The sequence below is a fragment of the Pseudopipra pipra genome, chromosome 17 (genome assembly GCF_036250125.1).
Source record: "Pseudopipra pipra isolate bDixPip1 chromosome 17, bDixPip1.hap1, whole genome shotgun sequence".
NCBI lineage: Eukaryota > Metazoa > Chordata > Aves > Passeriformes > Pipridae > Pseudopipra > Pseudopipra pipra.
Window position 1 is genome coordinate 290,140 of NC_087565.1, and position 21,393 is coordinate 311,532.

Sequence of the window (21,393 nt, forward strand, 5' to 3'; positions counted from 1 at the left end):
TTGTGGCAATCTGCTCTCTTCTTGCTCTCATGGAGCTGTAACTCTGCTTGGCCAGGATTTTACCCTCTGCTGGTTCAGTTCCAACTTGCAAAGGAGGGTTTCACTTAAGGCACTTGGTTCTTGGCAACCTTTTTGGGCTGGGAACAAGGACCATCACAGTGGCTCAGAAGCATGTTGCAAGGGTGCCAAAACCACCTCAGGGAAATGGAGAGAAAAGTTCAATAAACTCCCTGATTAGCTGGTTGATGTTTTGGCAGAAGTGTTCTTCACAGAGCTGTTACTCTCTCGGATGCCCAGCTTTGTACCAAAGCAGAGAAATGCTGATGTTGGTGTTTCAGATGGAAAGAAATGCGTGTGCATGTGTGTGATGCACGGATTCATTCTTCAGTTTTTGCTGAAGTTTAAGGGTTTTGGTGGTTTATTATGAAAATTGTATGTAAGTAGAAGAGGTGAAGCTGCCAAAGCATTTGCAGGTGCAGTCAGAATCAAATTTCTCTTGTGCAAGTAGGAACATGTATTTCATCATTTGCATTGCAGTAACATGTAAATGTGCAGTTTGGGGGCAGGCCCCTGTTGTGCCAATGTGGTGCCAACGTGTGCAGGGCAGATGCTCTTAAGGCTGAGATAGTTGTGTTGAATAAACACATGACTGTTTTTAGAGGGATTATTTTTACAGTGCTGCAAACTGATTACATCAGGAGTATCTCTCCTCCTTTGATGTCCCATTGAAAGACCAAGTTGTCAGTTGGAGTTTATTGCTTTTAAGCGTAATTTAAGTGTTAAATAAGCAAGCTAAAAAGTGGATTTATTTTTAGCTTCATTTCAGGTTCATGATTTTGTTGAAGATTTGTTTGTAAGTTGTCACTTATCTGAAACAACCACTCTACCTAAGTCTAAAAGGGAGTGTTTGAATCCCTCAGTGCATCACATACTAGTGGTTGTTACTTGTGAATTTTTAGTGCCCTAGTACTTGAATAATCTCTCCTGAGCATTTTCAATTAAAATCTTTGTAATATCTTTTTCTAAGATCTTCAATTTCATATATATATATATATGGATACAGTGGTTGATTCCAGGATTATTTGAAGGAAACTTTTATGTATTCCAAACTAGTACCCACTGCAAGCCTTTTGTGTACATTCAGGCTCACTGCTACAAAGACATCTGTGCATATATGTAGTTCATGCAAAATTGTATTGACATTTGTAGGATTCAGCAGAAGGCAAAGGATTCTGGCTTGATGCACATGTAGAAGGTTAAAAAGATGGTCATTTCTCCTTTTTCCTACTTAGGAATGCATGTGTCTTTCTGTAGATGAAGGACAGCCTATTCTAATATTCTTTAATAGCTATTAATTGTGGTAAAACTTAACCTTCTCATATGGCAGTAGTCAAATAAACCTTAAGTTTTGCAGTTTCTGTGACTTTGTTTTTATTATTTATTAGTTCATCATTTCACATAAGCTGCCTTTTGCACCTGCTTCTGAGGAAAGTACTGTGACGTGAAAAGCCTGTTAGGTTTTGTTGAACAGTGTAGGGGTGTGGTGAGTGAATTACTACATTATCATAAGTGAGATGATAACATGTCAAATAATAAAGTAAACACTGGATAGAGGTATCTGTGGTTTCAGATATACTGACACGAGTTATAGAAGAGCTCATTCCTTGACTGGATTTGTGGTTTTGCTTTTCTCTGTGAAGCAGAGCTGAAGTACAGCTGTGGGTTTGTTGCCAGCACATAGTCTGACAAATACTGTGTTTATATAATGCATGGGCACAGTTGTGTTTCCTCAGGTCACTTTGCTGTGGTTAGTTATGCAACCTACAGTGCCCTGCAGTGCTGTTCTTGGGCTCTTGTTAGTCCCTCCTTGTGTAGCCTTTGCCTTGTGGTTTGCCTCCACGTCACAGATCATACAACTTGGCTTCTCGCTGTTTTCTCTTTCAATTTTTACTCTTTGCTGCCTTTCTTAGCGAGCTTTTTTCCTTCTTATTGATTCCTGTGTCTGTATTCTTTTTTTTAAATTCTATTTTTATGTCCTCTTGCGAAGGAAAGGCTTTTCCCTGAAGTCTCAGCATAAAGCTCTGAGTTAGAATACGACCTGGTGTTTGTATGGGTCACCCTTGCTGCAGGGATTTCACTGCAGGAAGCCATTCCACTGGAATGGTAAGTGTGCAGGGTTGCTCAGTGAGAACTGGGAATCACAAAGCAAGCTGCCAAGCCTCCCTCCTGTACTACTTCCAGGGAAAAGGTTACAGCTGGAACATGCCTGATGGTTTGGTTGTTCACACATGAGGCAGACTAAACTCTTGTTTAGGTAATATTAAATTATTTTTCTCCATGACCTAAGTAGAGGTGATTCATGTACTACCTACCCCAGCAGTGCTTCCTGTTTCTGCAGTAATGCCTGTTACACAATTATCCCCGTTTTCCTTCTCCTCTGTTCTCCTCCTGCTTTACATCCCCATTAAGCGAGATGCTGCTAAATACTTCAAAAGAGATGTGTAAGACTAACAGCTAATATCCCCTCTGGCCATGACATTGACTTGGACTGCAGTTTTTCTAAATCATTGTCAATAACCGTGGAACTTTGTTAAAATTAAGAAACCTGTGTGTTTAAATATTTTGGGAAAAAAATTCTGGTGACCCATGGAAGAGTAAATGGATATCAAGGACCGCATTTCAGCTTGGTGCAGTGCACATTCAGCAACGCCTAGGTGCATTTGGGATATTTTAGCTCATAATTCTGCTCTTTAGTACACAATAAATTCTTCAGGAAGCTTTTCTGTGCTAGTTTGCCTGTGTCACAGTCAGATTTATTGATGTGCTGCAGGTTTGGATATGCACTGCCGGTTAACAGAGCCTCTGGGAATGAGAATAGCAGAGTTTCCTTTGAATCCTATGTTTGCAAAGATGCTTCTGGAATCAGGTAGGAGAAAAAACAATGGCAGTTTCTTCATAGGCATGTAACTGTAGTTTAGTATTAGACATTTGCTAAATTCAAGACAAACTATTTCATCTTGGTATGGTCCTTAGTGAAAAGAAATGGTTAAACTCTTGAACCTCTCTAATAAATAGCAAGTCTAACACATTTGTTTCTTAAGTTTTCCATTGAAAACATTCAATCTTATGAAGAAAAATCCAGAAGTTTATGTATTTTTATTCTACATGGGGGTGAGTTGAATGAAAGATTTCCTTTACTGAATTTCTCCTTTTCCTCCTCAGGAAATTTTGGCTGCTCCCAGGAGATTTTGACAATTGCTGCCATGATGCAGATTCAAAACATCTTTGTGATCCCCCCAAATCAAAAAGCCCAAGCTGTAAGTTCAGTTGTGTCTCATTTTCTGTATGTTAGTTCCACATTTCTGGATTTCTGCCAAGTAGTTTCCTGATACCTGTTAGAGACTGCAAGTTTGTGTGAAAATGAAGCAAGGTCTGGAACTGTACCAATTAATTGTAGGTAAATGAAGAAACCAAATAACAGTGGGAATCTTGGAGTCCTTTACTAGTGGTCAAAACCTCCTTCTGAGGACCAGAAACAGGAAAGGTTATAAACCAATACTTGGTCGGTGTAAGGGTTTGGAAAAAAACCCCCAAACCCCAAGCCTTCCCACACACCACTTCCTTTTGAGATGAATAAAACAGAAAGTAGTAGGATGTAACAAATTTGTAATAGGTAGTGGGAGCTTAATTTTAATAAAAGGAGGTTCTTTATCAGATAATTTTTCTAATTTTATTTGTAGAAGTGCTCCTGAATAAAGGGGAAGCTAGTGAAATATTGCTGTTGCCTGGAGGAACTGCCCTAGATGGTAATAATTTTAAGTCACCAGGAAATACAGAGCTGATGGGAACTGAGGATATTGGACATGATTTTTGCAAAAATCTGCCTCTAAAGTTATATTTATTCTTCTCCAGGCCAGGCAACACAGAAAGTTTGCTGTGGAAGAAGGTGATCATCTCACTATGCTTAATGTTTATGAAGCCTTTGTCAAAGTAAGTCAGTTCAAGTGTATGTGGATTTGCAGGAATGGGAAGAATTTGAGGTTCTCAGTTCTGAATCTGGAAGTTCTCAGAGTCACAGCACCCTCAAAACTGAGGACTTACTAAGTCTATGAAATGATAGTTCTGCTTTAAAAGCAATTCTGGTCCTATTTTGTCACAGACCTTCTGTAGTTCCTCAGAACAGGGAATAAAGAGAATTTTGTTTGGGTTCAGTGTGGAAATCTTACGGGTAGACAGCTGTTTTCAAGGAGACTGGGATTTTTGAAAGGGCTTGGGGAAAACAAGTATCCAAATTTCTAATATAATATTTTGTCATGTTTTACTGATGATAAACTGCATCTAAATCTAGATCTTTTTTTTTTTCTAAATAAACTCATTGATCATCATACCCTCTTTTTCATTGACCTTATGTATTCATCCTAAGGTTTTACATCAAGCTGAGGTTTCACTTAACGATTTTGAAGTGCTACAAATTTGGGAGAAGTATATTTTGCTGGTATATAGCAATTGTATAATAATGTATTTGCAGCAGTGCTGAGTTGAAGTAGTATAACCACTCAAGTGTTTAAACATGACTTGCCACAAAGCAGCCAGACAGGCACCAACTGAAATGATCCCCCTTAAATTTTGTATCTGTGTGATTCTCTTAGAAACAGCCAAATGCAGAGATCATGGAGTGATGGCTGCTGGAGAAGCAGTTCTTTGCATAGAGAAGATTGAAGCCAGTGTACAGAAAAGGCTGTTTACATTTTGAGGTTGAAAACAGACTAGCTTATGATCTGAGAGGATGAATGGAACAACTGATGCTGTTCTCTTTCACCACATATGAAGAAGTGAAGCACATCTGTTTGAAAAACCCCACAGCATTTGATCTGCTATTATTTAGGAGTTTTTTGAAACGTGTTTTTTTGTTATAGGTGCTGTGTACCCTTGTTAGGTGCTTATGTAAATAGGTAATTTTCAGGGAAAACACAATAAATATGTTGTAGGAGGCAGAATTAAAAGAGAGCAAGGCTATCCAAAAGAGGTTGGGGTTTGTTTTGCTGATGGTATCCCACTGCAAGTTTTTCTGTTCTTCTCACTGTACAGCACAGCAAGAGCTCCCAGTGGTGTCAGGATCACTTTCTGAACTACAAAGGGCTTGTTAGAGCTTCTGTTGTAAGAGAGCAACTGAAAAAGCTTCTGGTCCGTTTTAAAGTGCCAAAGAAGTCCAGTGAAGGTGAATTTTTTTTTTAAGCCATTGTTCAATAAATGTTGAAGGTAGTTTCCAAATTGTCAGTCTGCTTCCTGCTTTTCTAGTAACTCTTGAAGTATTTTCTCCCTCACCTAAAAATAATGTTAATTAAATCCAGATTTTTTTCCCTAAAAATGGCTGAAGAAGAGCATTTCAGCATATTTGTACAATTAAAATTTAAGCCAATGTTCATTAGCCAAGTTTTCCAGCAAGAGATTTTAACCACTGATTATATATTTAAGGGAGTGATTTACCAAAGAGAGTCATAAATAGGTCCCCTGTTCCCTCTTAGACTTTTCAAAAAGTCATTTTTTGGTATGTTCAAAAGATGTTCAGTCACTGATTTCCAGCTGTGCTGTGTGTGCACAGCTGCCATGACTAGTTCTCAGCACTTATCTCTAACTCCTCTGAAAAATCAGACTTTAGTACTCACTGGCATGCAGGGTGAAGGACTGTGAAACTGCATGGAGTGGCAACAGTAGTTTTTTAGGTAGTAATTTTCAAATTGCTGTGAGATTGAAGACAAATGAGATTGCAGGGTTTGTCTGCCTTCACACCTTTGCTGTCAAAGTCTGATGCACTGCGAAAAGTTGTTTGAGGTGATTAAGTGGTATTTTAGGGATTTTTGCCATTCCATTGACTCATTTTACAGAAAATTTCTTCTATTCAGGTGATCCAGATCCTGTTTTGAGATGTATAGTTTCTGGATTCTTTGCCAATGCAGCTAAATTCCACTCTACTGGAGCTTACAGGTAACTATATATAGTTCCAGTACAACTGTTGATTACTTGGAAAGCTCCTTTGATGAATAAATCTAAATTTAATCACCAAACAGATGCTTCTCTAGACCCTTGCAATTAGAAACATGTGGCAATTGATTTATTAAATATTTGAAGTTTTGTATTTGCAAACAGCTTCAATGCTTATCTCTTCTCTTTGGCAAATATAACTAAAGTTATTAATAGTGGGAAGCTGTTACTAGTAGTAATTAGCTTGTGTTTATTTAAGCAAGTACAGTTGCAGTGCAACAGTAAATAAATGCCTGAAATGCTACTTTTTCATTTAATGTAGGCATAACTTCTTTTAGGACATTAAATTATCAATTGTTCCTTTGGCCAGGATTTAAGCCTGGTTTCATCTGTTCATTAAATGCAAATCTTATTAATTTACTCCAGCTCTTTCATTCTTGCTTTTATTGACATTCTTACTGGGGAAACGTTAGACAATAAATAGATGCACAGTCTGAAATAGTATCTTGCTTTCAAGGACTATCCGTGATGACCATGAGCTTCATATCCACCCCACCTCAGTGCTGTATGCAGAGAAACCCCCACGCTGGTAAGTTAAAGCTGCTTTTACTTGTTTGGGCATTTTCTTAAGGCAGCATCCAGACATGTTCCTGAATGCCTTCTCTCCACTAGTGGATAAACAGATGTAGAAGGTCACCGTTCTCACAGAGAGAATCCAATTGGCATTTCCTTTGCCACATTTTGTAGGCAGTATCCAAATAAATCAGGGGAATAGAGTGACATTTAACTGCCAAAAATACCTGCAGAGTTTGGAAAGCAGAGCCAAGTGACTCTTGTTTAGTGGGCACCGTATCTTGCACTGCAGATTGTTCTTTCAGTAGTCTCTGTACCTAGACAGAACTAGGGTTAATTTACTTTTATTAAGGCTATTAAGGAAATATCCTGTCAAACATGTGCTGCAGTAATTGCAAATGGCTTGCTGGGAGAGGGCTTACACATAAAATGCACGATGTGAAAAGTTATGGCTGTCCAGCAGATTGAGGAAAGAACTGGTTGTACTTTTCCATCAGCTGGGATATTTTCATTCTATTTGCAGGTCAGAGATGCTCAGATAACAAACAGAAATGTGTTCCTAACTTTCAGGTCACCATGATCAGCCTGAAGTATTTGGGCTTTTGTCCTTCACTGCCTGTTGCTGGGACTTTGAAGGATAAACTTGGCCCAGTGTCATGGCTCGTGGCATCTTGTAAGAGAGGAGTAATTAGCAACCTGAATGTCAGTGCTAGTGCATCCTGGGCAACCATCCTCTATGGAGGGCTTCAATTCTCTGTCTGTTACAGGTGTATCAAAAATGTGTTCTCATTCTGGTTTATTTTCCTCAGATTTTTCTTTAGTTGTATTAGTTGGCATGTCTCATGTTGCGTTTGGCAAAGAGAATTTTGGACTCACTCCTCTTTGCTTTTGAGAGCAAAATACCAATTAATAGGAGCCCACAAACCTCATGTGTTTGCAGCTCTGCGTATAGAAGGCAGATAGTGACTTCTGGCTTTGGTGACTAACCCTTCAGTGTGGGGGTTTGTGCTTCCATGGGGAAAAGGACCTTCCCCACTAAGGGTGACCTCAGAAACAGGCTGTCTGTGCTGGTATCCTGTTCATGCTGACAGCAGGGATGAGTCCACATGGTTGGCTGTTTCTGTGTCTCTTGCCAGGAGATGTTCTGACAGGAGTTAAAGCTGATTTCTCCCTCTAATGCTTATCTTGCTTGTCTGCAGACTGGTGCCGGGGATACTCGTGCTGGGATTCATGCCCTGCTTGTTGTGGGCCCAGGATTTTGGTGCTTTTGACATCTTTCCTTATGATATTACAGAATAATTAATATTCTCTCTTCCAAAGTATCAGTTGTGAGTCCCCCTTGGCCCCATTATAAGAAATATTCTCTCTTCTATACCATATATGCATATGTCTTGGTAGTATGTGAAAGTGTTTTGATGGCAATCTAAAGTTGTCTTAATGGACAATACTCTGACCAAGCAGAGGGAAAGGGGTAAGAGGCTGAGTTACAACTTAAAGACTCTCTTGACACTCTGTAAATGCCACCTCTGGCAGCACGTAAGTGAAGCTGCCTAAATATGCTCTAGCTCATCTCTCCCTCATTACTTTACAGCAAACACTATTTTTTCTCCTTCCTCCTAGGGTAGTCTACAATGAAGTCATACAGACTGCTAAATATTACATGAGAGATGTGACTGCTGTGGAATCTGCCTGGCTCCTGGAACTGGCTCCTCATTTTTACCAGCAAGGAACGGTACGGAATCGGCATAAATCCCAAACGGTACCATTGCTGCAGCAGCAGCTCTTGTATCTGACCTTTCTAAGTGTTTATGTTTCCTTTGTTGTCTATTTCATGGGACAAAAATTAAGTTGGTTTTGTTCATTTCTTCATTCATTTGTATTGATTTTAATTTAAAGGAAGAGGATAGTAAGTTGATGCATGAAAGGCTTTTCCCTATTATCCAGCCAACAGACAGGATCTCAGAGATACAAGGTGGTTCATTTCCACCCTGGTAAATTGAGCCTTCAACCATTTTACACTTGAATATATGCACTGGACTTGGTAATGAGCCAGTGCTGTATCAAATCTGTTCCTGGAATAATTAGTCCTTTGATTCCCATTCCATACTCAACACAACATCCCACAGTGATATGACCTCTCCACAGCCTGAAGTTTGGGATGAGCTTTTCCTTCGGGTAGGTGGTGTTGGGAAGTGGGACTCGATGGTTTGTTCAGATAAAACTTGAATTCCTTTTTGTAAGTGAAGAATACTTGTCTTGAATTTATTGCCTACCTTACATGTTCTCAAGGTAGTGCTGCAACTGTGTGGATATTCTGTGAAATTACATCAGAACCTAATTTTTACCATTACCATTCTTTTGATTTGATAGAGGTGAACTCAGTTTGCAGTATGACCTAATCATTGCTTTCATCCTGAAGTGAGTGGAAGCTCTGGAGGATGTTGCTGGTTTTGAGGAAATTTGGTCAGTTATCCATATCAGCCAAAAAGCTTGGGTTTCCTTATAAAATGTTTAAAAATTAGAAATGTTTCTCTTGTGTAAAGCTTTGAATCATACATGTAAATTTTGAATAAGCAAGCCATTGCAAACCACACAGATTTATGTTAGTTTATAAACATTCAGACCCTTTTTCTGCTGAAGGATACATCTTTGTGCTAGGAAGGGATTCCTCAAATATGAGAGTTTCTATTCCTATATCAAGTTAAACCCAAATCCCCAATGAATAGGATTCTGTGTTAAAACATGTTCTTCTACAGCTTCATCTTGGTCTCAGTCACTTATTTCTCATTCCAAATTTTGCAGAATTTCCTTCATATTTTTATTCCACATTTCTGTAGGTCTTTAAAAGCACAAAGGTCCAAAGCTCCAGTAACTGCAGAGTTGATACAGTAGTTAAAGTCTTGTCCTCCATGTGCATGCTCCTGGTGCTTGTGCAGATGTATTGTTGGGAGCACATCTATCTCTCTGTGCATTTTTACATCTGGCAACTTGCTTCCAGTAGGGAATTGTCCCTTTGCTTGCAGTTAGTGCAGAAGTGCTGGAAGATGTTATTTTACACCAAGCCAGAACATCACTTTGAGGTAGATGTGGATTTTTATTTCATAACTTTATTTTAGCTGTATCAGCAACAAGCAGAGGTTGGGAATGGATATTTGTGTAAGAATTTATATAATTTGGGATTAAAGACTGAAAGCATTCTAATTGATTTTTTTTTTTTTGCTAATCGTGGTGTGCCTGCTAAGCAGACTTTTCTGTTCTTTTGCAGCATCTTTCCTTGAAAGCAAAAAGGGCTAAAGTAGATGACCACTGACATGGCTTAAGTCTTGTGACATCAGAAGCAGAACCTACCAGTGATTCCAAGCTGGCTACAGTCCATTCAGCAGTCAGTTCATTAGCAGTTTGATCTTCCACCAACTTAAATGTTTAAATGCCTGCCAGGATCTGTAGGGGTTTATGCATGACCAGTACACTGTAAACCTACGTAGAGCTTGCATTGTGGACATTTTATTCTTTGCCTACTTGACCACTGTTGTTAATCTGGGCATGTTGCTCCTTTTAAATAGGTAGAAAAACAATTTAAAAATTAAGCAGACATACAAGACCACAAAAAAATTGAAACCTTCAAGAAAGAAACAGATTTCCTGGAGTGGTGCAACTGCCTTACGAGTGTGGGGAATAGGGTACCCTGCCTCTGTTACCTAGAGCACTGTGACCTACACCAACAAAACTGAGCCTGACTCCTGCCAGCAGGAGCTCAGGGCAATCCACTACTCCTGGAGGTGCAAGGTGCTGCCATGGAAACATTGATTTCATGTTGGACCATCCCAAACTGGTGCAACTTGTGCTCCCAAGCAGTAAAAGTCTCCCTCCTGAGGTGGAGCTGCCCCATTCCCTGTGCTGAGCAGTCCTTCCGTGGGCAGCTCCGACTGAAATGTCTTGTTTCTGCACATGAGAGTTGCTGTTTGGGGAGGGGGAGGAAGAGGAGCTCAGTATTTTTAAGAAGGATTAATTTTTTGTTCAATCAGGAGACTAAACATGTATATTCCCAAACAATCAAGTTCACTTTACTCTTTTTTTTTCCTGCAGGAGAAAAATTGCTAGTCTCTCACTGCTTGGCAGTATCAGTAAATTTCATTAGGGAGATATCGTGGAACACTGTTTGTTTAGTCTCTGTTGTTCAGTATGGAAGGAAATGTTTTGTACTTTCCTATAACAAACACAGTCCTATATATTTCTTTTATTATGAATCTGCTCTTTACTGCTTGGGACTCACCTTCCTATGTTACTGAAGAGAAGGATGCTCTGAACAGTTTCTGCTTTAATCAGGATTCCATGACTACTTTTCAGTAAGGAACTATGCTTATTTGTGTTCTAACAAAATAGCTTGGATACATGTATTTAATTATTTCCATTTTCCATTTTTACCTATTAATATTTATTTTAGAGAGATATTGTTTGAAAATTTTATTTTTGTAAGGCAGCTGATTTGATAATATGTTTTTGGCATATTAACTATTTTATTTTCTTTTTTTAAAAAAAGTATATAAATAGGCAAAAACTTCTGCATAGAACAAATGCCTTCCTCATTACAGGACTGCCTCGAAAACTTTCTTGAGAACTTCTTTACCTTCTCCCTTCCAAACACCTGCAGAGAGAACATGTTGTGCCATGTGCACTGTGTATCTCTTCAGCGTCCCAACTGCCAGCACAAACAGATGTACCAGTCTCCAGGAATGGCACCAGCAGCATGAAAACTGTGTCACCTTCCTCCCTGTTGTCCCTGTGACCTTCACCTTTGTATAAATCTCTTAGAGTGGAAGCTCTTTGGGGCAGGGACTGTCTTCCAGCTGGAGCTGAGAGCAGTGTTGGCACTTACTAAAAAGATTCAATTTGCAGGTTTTTTTCTCTTAAAGGCCTGGAGAAAGAACTGAATATGAAGACTTGTAAAATGTCCATGTTTCTCTGTCCTCTGGAAGTATTCTTAAGAAAAATAAAACCATTGAATCGAAGCAGTTTGAGAATTCATCACTTCAGTGGGTGATTTCCCAAGGTACTGTGTGTTTGTACTGGCCTGGGCTGTCAGTGGGTGGCTACTACATTTGCCAGTTCTGAGAATTTTGGGTGGTTTTGGAGAACTCTCTTCCCCAGATGTTCTTTTACCTGGCTGTACAGCTGCAAAAATTTTCTGTAAGAAAGACTGTGACTCTTGTGGAGTTCAGAACCCAGGGATGTACAAGCTTTGTCAAATGCTACAAGCAATTTTACTTCTATAAGAATGGGTGCAGTAGGTCTTTGTAAACAAAAAGTTCCTGCAGTGCTGCAGGAAGGGTTGGCAGGGCTGTAAGGCACTAGAAATGTTTTGGTAATTCTAAAGTGTTCTGTGAAGAGGGAGGGCTGGGTTTCTTTGACTCTGTTGGGAGCCTTGGTTGTAGGGAAGGAGGGAGAGAAAAGAGCAGGGAAGCAGAGAGGTACCTGCAGGGAAGGTGCACGTTGGTGCAGGGTTTCTTCATCCTCAGTTCACATGGAATTTGTTTTACAACAATTGTTTGTGCATTGCTGGTTTGCTCCTCTGGCTGCTGAGCAGGAGGTCACTGAGCTGCTGGCTTGGCTGGTGGGAGACTAAACTTCAGGAGCTGACTGGGAAATAATTAGCTGAGCCAGTACTGCTGTGCTTTGTGTGACTTGCAGTGAAACTCCTGACCAGCCATCCTGGAGTCAAGGACTGGGCTGCGTGTGGGGGGCCAGCAGCTGCTGCTGATTCCCTCTTCAGAACCCCTTCCTTTGGAGCATCAGTGAGCACTGGAAACTGTGCTCATCCCAGGATTCTGGTAAGTGTCACTTACTGGACTAATTCATCACTTTCGAGCAATTCCATTGAAGGCAACTTGGAAGCAGTGTTTATTACTGTAATTTAATAACTTAATGTTAATCTCTGTCAAGTGGCTGTACAATCACTAAATGGCAAAGAAAGTCAACAGTATGACTCAGCATTTGAAGTAAGTTCCTTTATTGGGACTTGGAATAAACAAGTTGCAGGATGAACATAAGTAGCATGTGGGAAAATAGTCCTCGTATCCAGTTTTGGGCTTAAAACTGACTGCACTTTGAGAAAGGTGCCAGTAGATGGCAGGCACCGCTTTCAAGTAGTATCTCAGGGGAAAAAGTAATGGGCCAATTCTTAACAGTTTTTCTTATTCTTCAGTTTTAACATTCAGTTAGAGCAATGGTGAGAACAGGGCTGCAGGTACACGGTTGGCAAGAGCAGCTGCTGCTCTGGATCTGCTCTATGTCTTCCTGCTGTTCTCCCTCCAAAACTTTTGTACAGACACATCCAAATTCTTGTCCCTTTGTCACAAAGTCCTTTTGAGTCTATTTAAAGGTTGTCTTGTCAGTGTGAGGAGTGGAATACAGAGGGAAAATGTATTGTAGAAGGAGATCCCAGGGACTAGGAAAGCTGAAATATATGGGAACCCACTACTCAGTCACTTGAGTGAAGTTCCCATTAGCGTTTGGAGACTTTCCAGGAGCCCTTCTACCTAAGCAAGCAATAATTTCTGGCAAGACAGGTGTTCTAGGCTTTGCCAGAATTCCTGCACCAGGTGCAGTGAGAGGAGAGTTGAGCTGAGCCTGACAGCTCTAAGCAGGGCAGAGCCACGCTGATGGCACCCAGCAGAGCTGTGGAGGGAGCTCAGTGCCTGTCACCAGCACGGGTTTTCCCAAGGTGGCTTCTCCAGGGACAAAAACCTTCAAGGAGTCCAGAGGTACTATAGATGACTTTGGAATGGGCTGTTTTGTATATTTTTATGAAAGTTAGAAGATAAACATTCTGTATCCACCTCCTCTCTCCAGAATTTTTTTCTGGACTGACTTTTTGGTTGGACACAGAAAGAACTGGAGCGTCTGAATTTGCTGTTGACTTTGTCTCTCTCTTTGTAAACCCACTTGTAGTTCATTTTACTGAAGTGTAAATATGAGTGAAATTTTACCTCCTACATCAGAAGCAGACTGCAATATCTGTCAGACTTATTGACACCCACAAACACGATGCTTTCTGGAAGGCAAAAATGGTTTTGGCAAGTGGGTTAGCGTGTTTGGAGTTCTCTTGCCAAAGCTGGCTCAAACAGTTTGAGAGAAAACTCTTCTCTCTAAAACTGGAAGGAGCAGATTGCTGACATTGATATTTCTCAGTGCTGACTGATCTTTAAATGCTGTGCTTGATTTTAGTTGCACTTTTTTCCTCACTTTGATTTCTCTGTTAAATTCTGGGGACTATTTATGTAACTTGTCTCCCTTTAACTCCTCCTTTGTGGTGACTGGAGGAATAGCTATGAGAGGAGAGAGTGAGTCTTCCTTCTGTCCCTTCTACCATGGCTGAGTGGCAGAAAGTAGTTTGCTACACACCTCTCCTCCTGTGCTTTTCCATTGCAGAAAGATGCAGACGTGCAAGGGACTGTTGTTTCCCCTCCTTTTCTATTAAAAAAAAGTGAAAAAGCAGGGTGAAACTTAAAAACACGGATAAAATGCTAGAATATTCCTTAGGAAAAAAATTCAAAACCTTTTTAATGAAAAGTTTTCAGGGATAAATCCATGAATTAAGGTAATGGCCCTGTCTGCAACTGCCCAGCTGTTGATATTTGTCTCTCCAAGCTGTGCTCTGCACACACACACACTCACAGCAATCCGACTCACTGGGCCTTGGCAATGCCATGAAAATGCCCTTCTAGAGACTTGCAACATTTCTCATTTGTTCTGTAAGCCTGTGTTGTTTTGGCTGAGGGGTTCATGTGGCACAATCAAGGTGAGAAGCACTGAGAAAGCTCCTGCTGCCAGCAGGAACTGCTGTTAAAATCTTGGTGCTTACATGATGCTGAAGAGGTGATATGGAGCTCCTGAGTGGAGCAACACGTGGCAAACACAGGGAGCAGCTTTTCTAGACAGTGTCTTGTCTGAGTAGTCAGGATGGTTCAGAGGTTTGGAAGCTCTTTTAATGTCTTTAAAGATTAAATCCCTCCATCGCTGTAGTGTAAACTTGCATTAGTTATTTACAGCTACCTGCATGAAAGGGCTCTGGGCATGAGTCAGGGATCTGTGAGGGCTGACTTTTGAACATCTGGCTCCTGCAGTGGACACCACAGCCTTGTCTAATCTTCCATGCAATGCAAAGGAACTATTGATACCAAAGGATAAGGTGCATGGCATTCAGTTTGCTTAGTGGGAAGCTAACTGAGATACCTGAGATAGCCAGGTAAAAGCGAGTTTGAGGTGGTTGTCGTGGTGAGAGCTCAGCTCTTCGGGGCACTGTGGAAACTCTCATGGGACTGAGTATCTAAAATTCTCCCATTAGGTGATGTAGACATATGTGACCCAGTTCCAAAGCTGGAAAACCAGTTGTATTCACTGAGGAGACTATGGTGGGACTTTCAAGTCCTCTTCAGTCACAGTAACACTCTTCACCTCCAAGAGAGAGGCTGAGGGTGCAAATGGGGGCACTCTGCACCCCCAGAGTACAGATCAGCTCCTCCAGCATCTCATCGCCTTGGGGGGAGGAGTGTGGCTGCAACTCTGCAAAAGCAGCTCCCAGGGAGCAGAGAGCCCCAAATCCTTGCACAAGTGCTGTTTGTGTACTTGGTGTGAGAGGGATATTGGACAAAACACCTTGCTGGGGGTTTGGGCCATGGCAGGAGCTGGGATTGGAGAGCCTGTCCCCATGAGCTGGGCAGAGCTCGGAGTGTCCAGCACTGGCACTGGGGTTAATGGTGAAGGCTGGGGAGCCTGTGATGCTGAGGGCAGGGACAGCAGGGCTTGGAGGCACTCAAGTAACAAATTGAACAGTGAGTATCTTAAGATGACTTTGGTTTATTGTCCAGATCAGGTCAGCGGAAAAAATATTGGGAGACTGAACAAAGAGACAGGCTGCTTTAGCAGATAAATGGACTGATCATTTCGTATTGAGGAACAATCTCTAAAACATAGTTTACTGCACAGCTGAGGGCTGAGGCATTTGCTGATGCCAAGAGCTCCTTCTCTGACCCTCGGCACGCGTGGAATTAAATGGCGCGGTGTTTTTTGATGGTTAAACTCTCCGAAGAAGACACTCCATTTGTTACCAGGGCTCTGATGAAGTAAAGTGTGGTTTATATGTACAAGGCCGGCCTTCAACTCATCTCAGAATGAATGGAGAGGTAAAATTGAATTTTACACTCCTGCTGCTATGATTAATGTGCGGGCTCTGGGATCCCTGGCCGGCCGCAGGAGGGCAATGCAGGCTCGCTCTGCGGGAGCCTCCGCCCCCACTCATGCACAGGGATGCCGGGGAGAGGGGAGTCTGCAGAAATGAATGGCTGGGGTAAGAATAAACCTGGTAGAGCAATAAATTCCCTGTGTATCCGTCTCAGTGCAGCCCCCCGATGTGAGGCTGCACCTGACAAAGGAATAAACTTGTTGGATGAATAAAAGAGTACATGTACATTAAATCAGAGAGTCTAATGGCAGGGACTGAGAGCTGCATGCACCTCACTGAGGAGTGGGAAAACGGGTAAAGCTGCTGGAGGGAAGTGCTCAGAGTTTGACAGGGATGTGCAGGGCTGGAGAGCTTTGGATGGCCCTTCAGCTGTGTTGCTCCATCCTCTAGGATGGCTCAGAGGAAGGCACAATAAGACCCCAGGGGGTTGAAAGCTTCTCACAGGCAGGAGAGAGACAAGCTGCCCAGCAGCCCTAGGTCTGTGTGTTGTCCTCACCCACTCCAGGAGCAGAGGAGTGTGTGAGACCTGTCCATAACTTCCTTTGGGACTGAGTGGCTTCAGCAGAAGCGAGTTGGGAGGCCAGGATTTATGAAGCACCCTTGCACTGAGGAGAGGTAATCCCTGCAGCACGTGCCATTACACCCTTCTTCCACTCCCTGGGACTCTGGTTTTCCCACTGGGCAGAGAGGCTTGCTTGCCTTATTCTTTTCCCGCTAGTCCCGGTGGGGAAACAAGCTCCTGTGAAACCCTTCATGGATAAAAATTGTTCCCTGGCCCTCCTGCATGTTCTGGGCAGTCCTGCTGCTTCATCTACGGAGTGGTGATCACCTCCTTCACCTCCATCCTGAGCTTCCTTAGTGAGAGCTCAGCTGGATGGTCTGCAAATAAATCTCCCCTTCTGGTTAATCCCCGGGGGGAGGGTCTGATCCAGCTCCACTCACTGCTCAGTGCACCAGCTTCCTTTTGCAGCATTTGAACCAGTGGTGAGATGCTCAGCTGTTAAAGGGTCATGTGTTTATTAAAAATAAACATTTCAAAAGGATTTGAATTCTGATTTCAATCAGGAAATTGTTGGACTAAGTACTGCAGAGGAATACTCCTATGTTAATGCATGTAATGGAATGTTTTTCCTGATTTGCTGTACTATTTTTCCTAAAAATGGATAAATTCAAGCCAATTATGTACAATAAAGGTAGAACAGTAAGCAATTGCCTTTCCCCATTTCTACATCCCTGAGCTCAGGACTTCAAAAGGCTAAAGATTAGAGTTGGTAACAGGAAAACAACCTGGAAATCTGTTAGATCTGAAGCCAATGGACTCCAACCTGTGTGACTGACAATAGAACTTGGTAAATCACTGATTCTTTAATTTTCTTTTTCCTTGATAAACTGAAATTTTACATGTCAAGTATCACGTGAAACATCTTTTACTTTGTAATTTCCTGTTGGAATGCAAAGTCAGAAATACTGTTTTGGACAACAACAGATTGTTGTTTGCTCCAAATCCAGGCTGGGATGAAAGTTGCAGTCTGAGGTGCCTGTTGCCTGAGCACATCATTCCTGGGGTAGATCTGAGCCCTCCATCCCGGGTCGGGTGGTGGGACTGGGGGGACAGGTGGCTTTCAAACATCTGCTTCAACTCAGCATCTCTCCCCCAGCCATCCCTGTGGGCACCCGCTGACAAACAATAAACAGCTGAAGGATAACAATGAGTCAGGTGAAAAAAAGGAAATTGTTTTTTTGACAATCTGCTGTTGGGAGCGAGGAGGCAAAAGACCCTGTAAGAATAAAGAGCCCGGGAGAAAGGGGATAAGTTAACATTAAATGGGCATGTGGTGACAGGGAGGGAAATGGTGGGACAGCTGGAAATGCAGCAGGAGTGGGGAGAAAATCGATACGAGATAAGCGTTGCAGGGGTAGTGCTGTTCATCAGGTGACAAAGTTAAAGGCAGAGAGACACTAAAAGTGAGAAAATATCACTGACCCCCTGCAGTATTGATCAAACAGCTGAGACACTCAAGGCCAAAGTCACTAATAAAGTGAGACATATCAGCAAGAAGCCCATGAGAGCAGATGAGTTGGCTTCCGAAGGTCTTAAAAATAAAAATAAAACATATCTGCAAAAGTTCTTGTTAACCATCTTCTTTGTCTTGTTAAGTGCAAAGGAGACAAAGCAGCTTTCTTGGGAGGCACAGCCAGGGAGAAGAGAGACCTGAAGATTTGCTGTGTTATTAAAAGGGGGGTTAAAAACTGAGTGGATTTTGTGGTGCAGAGGAAAGAGGAGCCTGTAATGCTGGGGAGGGACTGCAGTTCTGTCAGATGCTGCTGCCAGCTCTGCCAGGACACCTGCAGGAGCTGACTGAGCTTTGGGTCATGGCCCAAAGCTTAAATGAGTCGGTCTGGCCAGCTGAGCACCTGCAGTGATACCTTTGCACAGGTGCCAGCAATGCCCCACAAAGCCTTCACTCAGCTCCAGAGGGAAGATCAGGTGATTTGCGTTTATTCATTGCCTCCGCCCCCTTAAAATGGCTGACGTTGTGCCTGAAGGATGTGATGCCCTCATTTGCTTTTTGAAACAGGTTCGGGTCAGCTTGGTGTGGGCACAACTCACAGCTATTCTTGACCACCTCGTGAACCAAAACTTGCCCCAGAGCTGGCCAAGAGGGGGCTCGTGGCAGTGCCATGTGTTGGGAGCTGCTCCTGCTGCTGTGGAGCTTGCCTTGTGGAAGCAGAGGTCTGTGGGGCAGAGAAAAAGCCTTGCGTGGAGTGCAGACCCCTGTTCCAAATCCTAGACACTTCAAAATGTCTTTTTATGCCGAGTGGACAGTGTGAAAAAAGAGAGGTAAGTGTTCCTATAATTTCTGGCTTTTTATACAGGACATTCCAGTTCGTTTGTCTGAAGGTATTGAGAAGTGCAGGTGACAGTGTGGCTGTCACATGTCTCCTTTTGGACCTGAAGTCCACCCCGTAACTGTTTTCCCCATCCTTGTACCCCCTCCCAAAGGGCCACCCCCTGGTCTGCTGCTCACGTGGAGCCTTTCCCAGCGCTCCCTCCTAGAAAACACCACTTCCTTCTGCCTGAAACCAGCGGAACCCGAGGGCCTGGGCAGTGCCTCAGCGAGGCTGCCCAAGCAGGGGGATAACAGATGATGTGCCAGCTCTGGAGCCCTGTGGGTGCTATCAGCCCCACACTCATCCTGGTTGGTATGGTAACGGCCTGGAACTGAGGGGAAGGCACCGTCCGCAGCCCGCCCGGCTATTTGTACTTGTCTAATTATTATTACTCTTTGCATTTGCTTCCAGTGGATGAGTAATGAAAGAGGCTTAGAGGGAAGCAGAGGTACAGGGGGAAGAGAGCAGTGGTTTGTGGGATGGGTATCTGGTCTCGGAGAGGAGGACATTCATCTTCCCGGGCACCCAAAGGCAGCCCTGGCTGCTGGTGAGTGGCATTCACACGTGGGTGCCTGAGTGGGCCTCAGCCCACGGGGACTGACAGGGCTTGGGCTGTGGTGGTGTTTAGGATTGTTTTGATCCATAAGTGCCAGTTATTCATGTTTTGATTTCAAAATATTCGCCAAGCCAGTTGTTCTGAAAGTAAGCCATCTCCCCACGAGACTTTAAGAGATGTTAAAAGACTTCTCAGATCTTGATCCAAGCTGTTGTACTCGTCCTTGATAGCTGAAATCTCCCCCTTTTCCTAAGAGTTAAACTAGATTAAACAGTCACTTTCTCCTCCTAAAGCCAAAGGTAATTCTGGATTTTTCAGGGCAGAAATCTTTATCCAAACTGGGACAGCAGATGTAGCTCTATAACCAGACTTCCTTTGGTCAAGCACTTTGGTGTAAAGCACAGCTGCCCTTGGGGCACGGTGCTTTTGTTAGGAGTTCCATAGTCTTGTCCAGGCTGGTTGTAATGGTGGGTGGGAAACTGAACCCTGAGGTGTCTTTGTGTGTCTGTGTGCCTGAGTCCACCTGCCTTCTTGCTTGTTTGCTTTTTCCTCTTGGCCTGGTAGTTCCCAGAATACTGCTGCTGACCTCCTAGAGGGATCCCTTCTGTGTTTTCCTACAAATTTGGAGTTGGTTATCCTGTTTTAGTGAAGTCCAAAGTATTTTGGCCTCCTGCAGATTTAGAGGGGTGGGGAGAGGACAGGATGTTACGTGAGAGTGGGGTATTAATTCCTACTTCATTGAGAGGTGTGTAAATGAGAGATCTGGATGTGTCAAAATAGGAGATAGAGCCTAGAATCAGTTAAACCAAGCTTTTGTTAATTGAGCATTTTTATCTGTGTCTCACATACATAATCTGTGGTGCCTTTAAACCCTTGCAATGCTCAGTCTAAATCCCTGTATCCATAATGGGGGTGGATTTCTTTGGCCACAGCCACGTAGCAAAGAGCAGATTGTACCTTATGTGGTAGAGCTTTTATGTGATGCAATAAATCTTCCCCTTGTTTTGGGTGATACTTGAACATCTAGAACCAAGAAAGCTGAACAATGTATAGTCTGGCTCTTTTTGTCTCACATGTGTGACTTACACGTGGAGTATTTATAGAGGCATCCATAAATACACCATAGAATTCCTCCATTGCAATTCAGGAATTTTAGCAAGAGTCATTTTTATTCAGTGGAGAACATGCTTTTATGCAGTTTTTCTGGTTTGTTTTTCTTTTTCTACCTATTTTTTGCCAGCTGATTCCCAAGAGGAGGTTTCTTGATATCTGCACAAGCTTATATCTTGCCCTAACCTATGATTATGGGGAATTTCATGCTTATATTACTCTCTGTGGCTGTGGGGGAAATTTGGGCTGTTCTAGTAGCCAAGGCTTCCACTGTTGATCAGAGCTGTGTTCAGCAAGGTGAGGCTTTTGCAAGACAGTCAAACACTTCTTACTCTGCTCCAGAGAGGGCAGAAGGTAAAACCAGCAGCTGATGTTTTACTGTTTAGTGTGCTCTTGGTTTGTACAAAAAAACAGTGTCTTCTTTCAGTATATGAACAGTTGTATGAGAAGGAAGATGCTGGATCTGGACTGGAATGCTGGAAAGTAAAGGGGTTCCTACCCCAGGATAACACAACTTTGTACAGAAAGTTGGTATCTGGAGCAGAAGCTTTGGAGGGTATTTGGGAACCAGTACAGCCAAAGCACAGTGTGATCAAATACAGGTTTCCCATAGTGAAAACAAAACCTCTCAAAGACCTTTTCCTGCCTCCCCTCTCTTCTGGAGGTGTGCAGTGTATTCCCTGTAACACCCTAATCTTTGAGGAACCTAAATCCACCCTGGTGAAGGCCACCAAAGCACTCTGCTGGGATTTTGCTTGGATGGGTTTGGGAAGCAGTTTTTTTTCTTTGTACTTTGACAGAATAGTTCAGAATTACTGTAATTCATGGTGGGTAGGCACCAAATCAACATTTCTTTTCCTTGAGCAATCCATTCTGTAAACTGCTAATAGCCTGGAAAACCAAAGCCATCCTTTCTTTTGGGAAGAGGAAGAGTTTTGAAGCTCCAGAGCAGTAAAGACATATTGTTTCTCACAATCAAAAATCAACACACTCAAGCACAAGATCTGCTCGTGCTTGAACACTTCTGGGTAAATGAATT

At 42.5% G+C, this 21,393-nt stretch overlaps 1 protein-coding gene across 2 annotated transcripts in view; it reads left to right on the forward strand.

Annotated features, from left to right (window-relative positions):
• Positions 1-11,564, forward strand: part of DHX35 (DEAH-box helicase 35) — a 28,160-nt gene extending 16,596 nt beyond the window's left edge. Inside the window, exons 15-22 of one of the 2 annotated variants that reach the window (XM_064673598.1) lie at positions 2,831-2,926; positions 3,223-3,317; positions 3,913-3,990; positions 5,089-5,218; positions 5,904-5,985; positions 6,500-6,571; positions 8,176-8,314; positions 9,821-11,564. In XM_064673598.1, coding sequence (XP_064529668.1) covers positions 2,831-2,926; positions 3,223-3,317; positions 3,913-3,990; positions 5,089-5,218; positions 5,904-5,985; positions 6,500-6,571; positions 8,176-8,314; positions 9,821-9,865 — 737 coding nt within the window. In that variant the 3' untranslated portion in view covers positions 9,866-11,564. The remainder of the gene's footprint in view (positions 1-2,830; positions 2,927-3,222; positions 3,318-3,912; positions 3,991-5,088; positions 5,219-5,903; positions 5,986-6,499; positions 6,572-8,175; positions 8,315-9,820) is intronic. The other variant, XM_064673599.1, reaches the window with a different exon arrangement.
• The last annotated feature ends 9,829 nt before the right edge of the window (positions 11,565-21,393 follow it).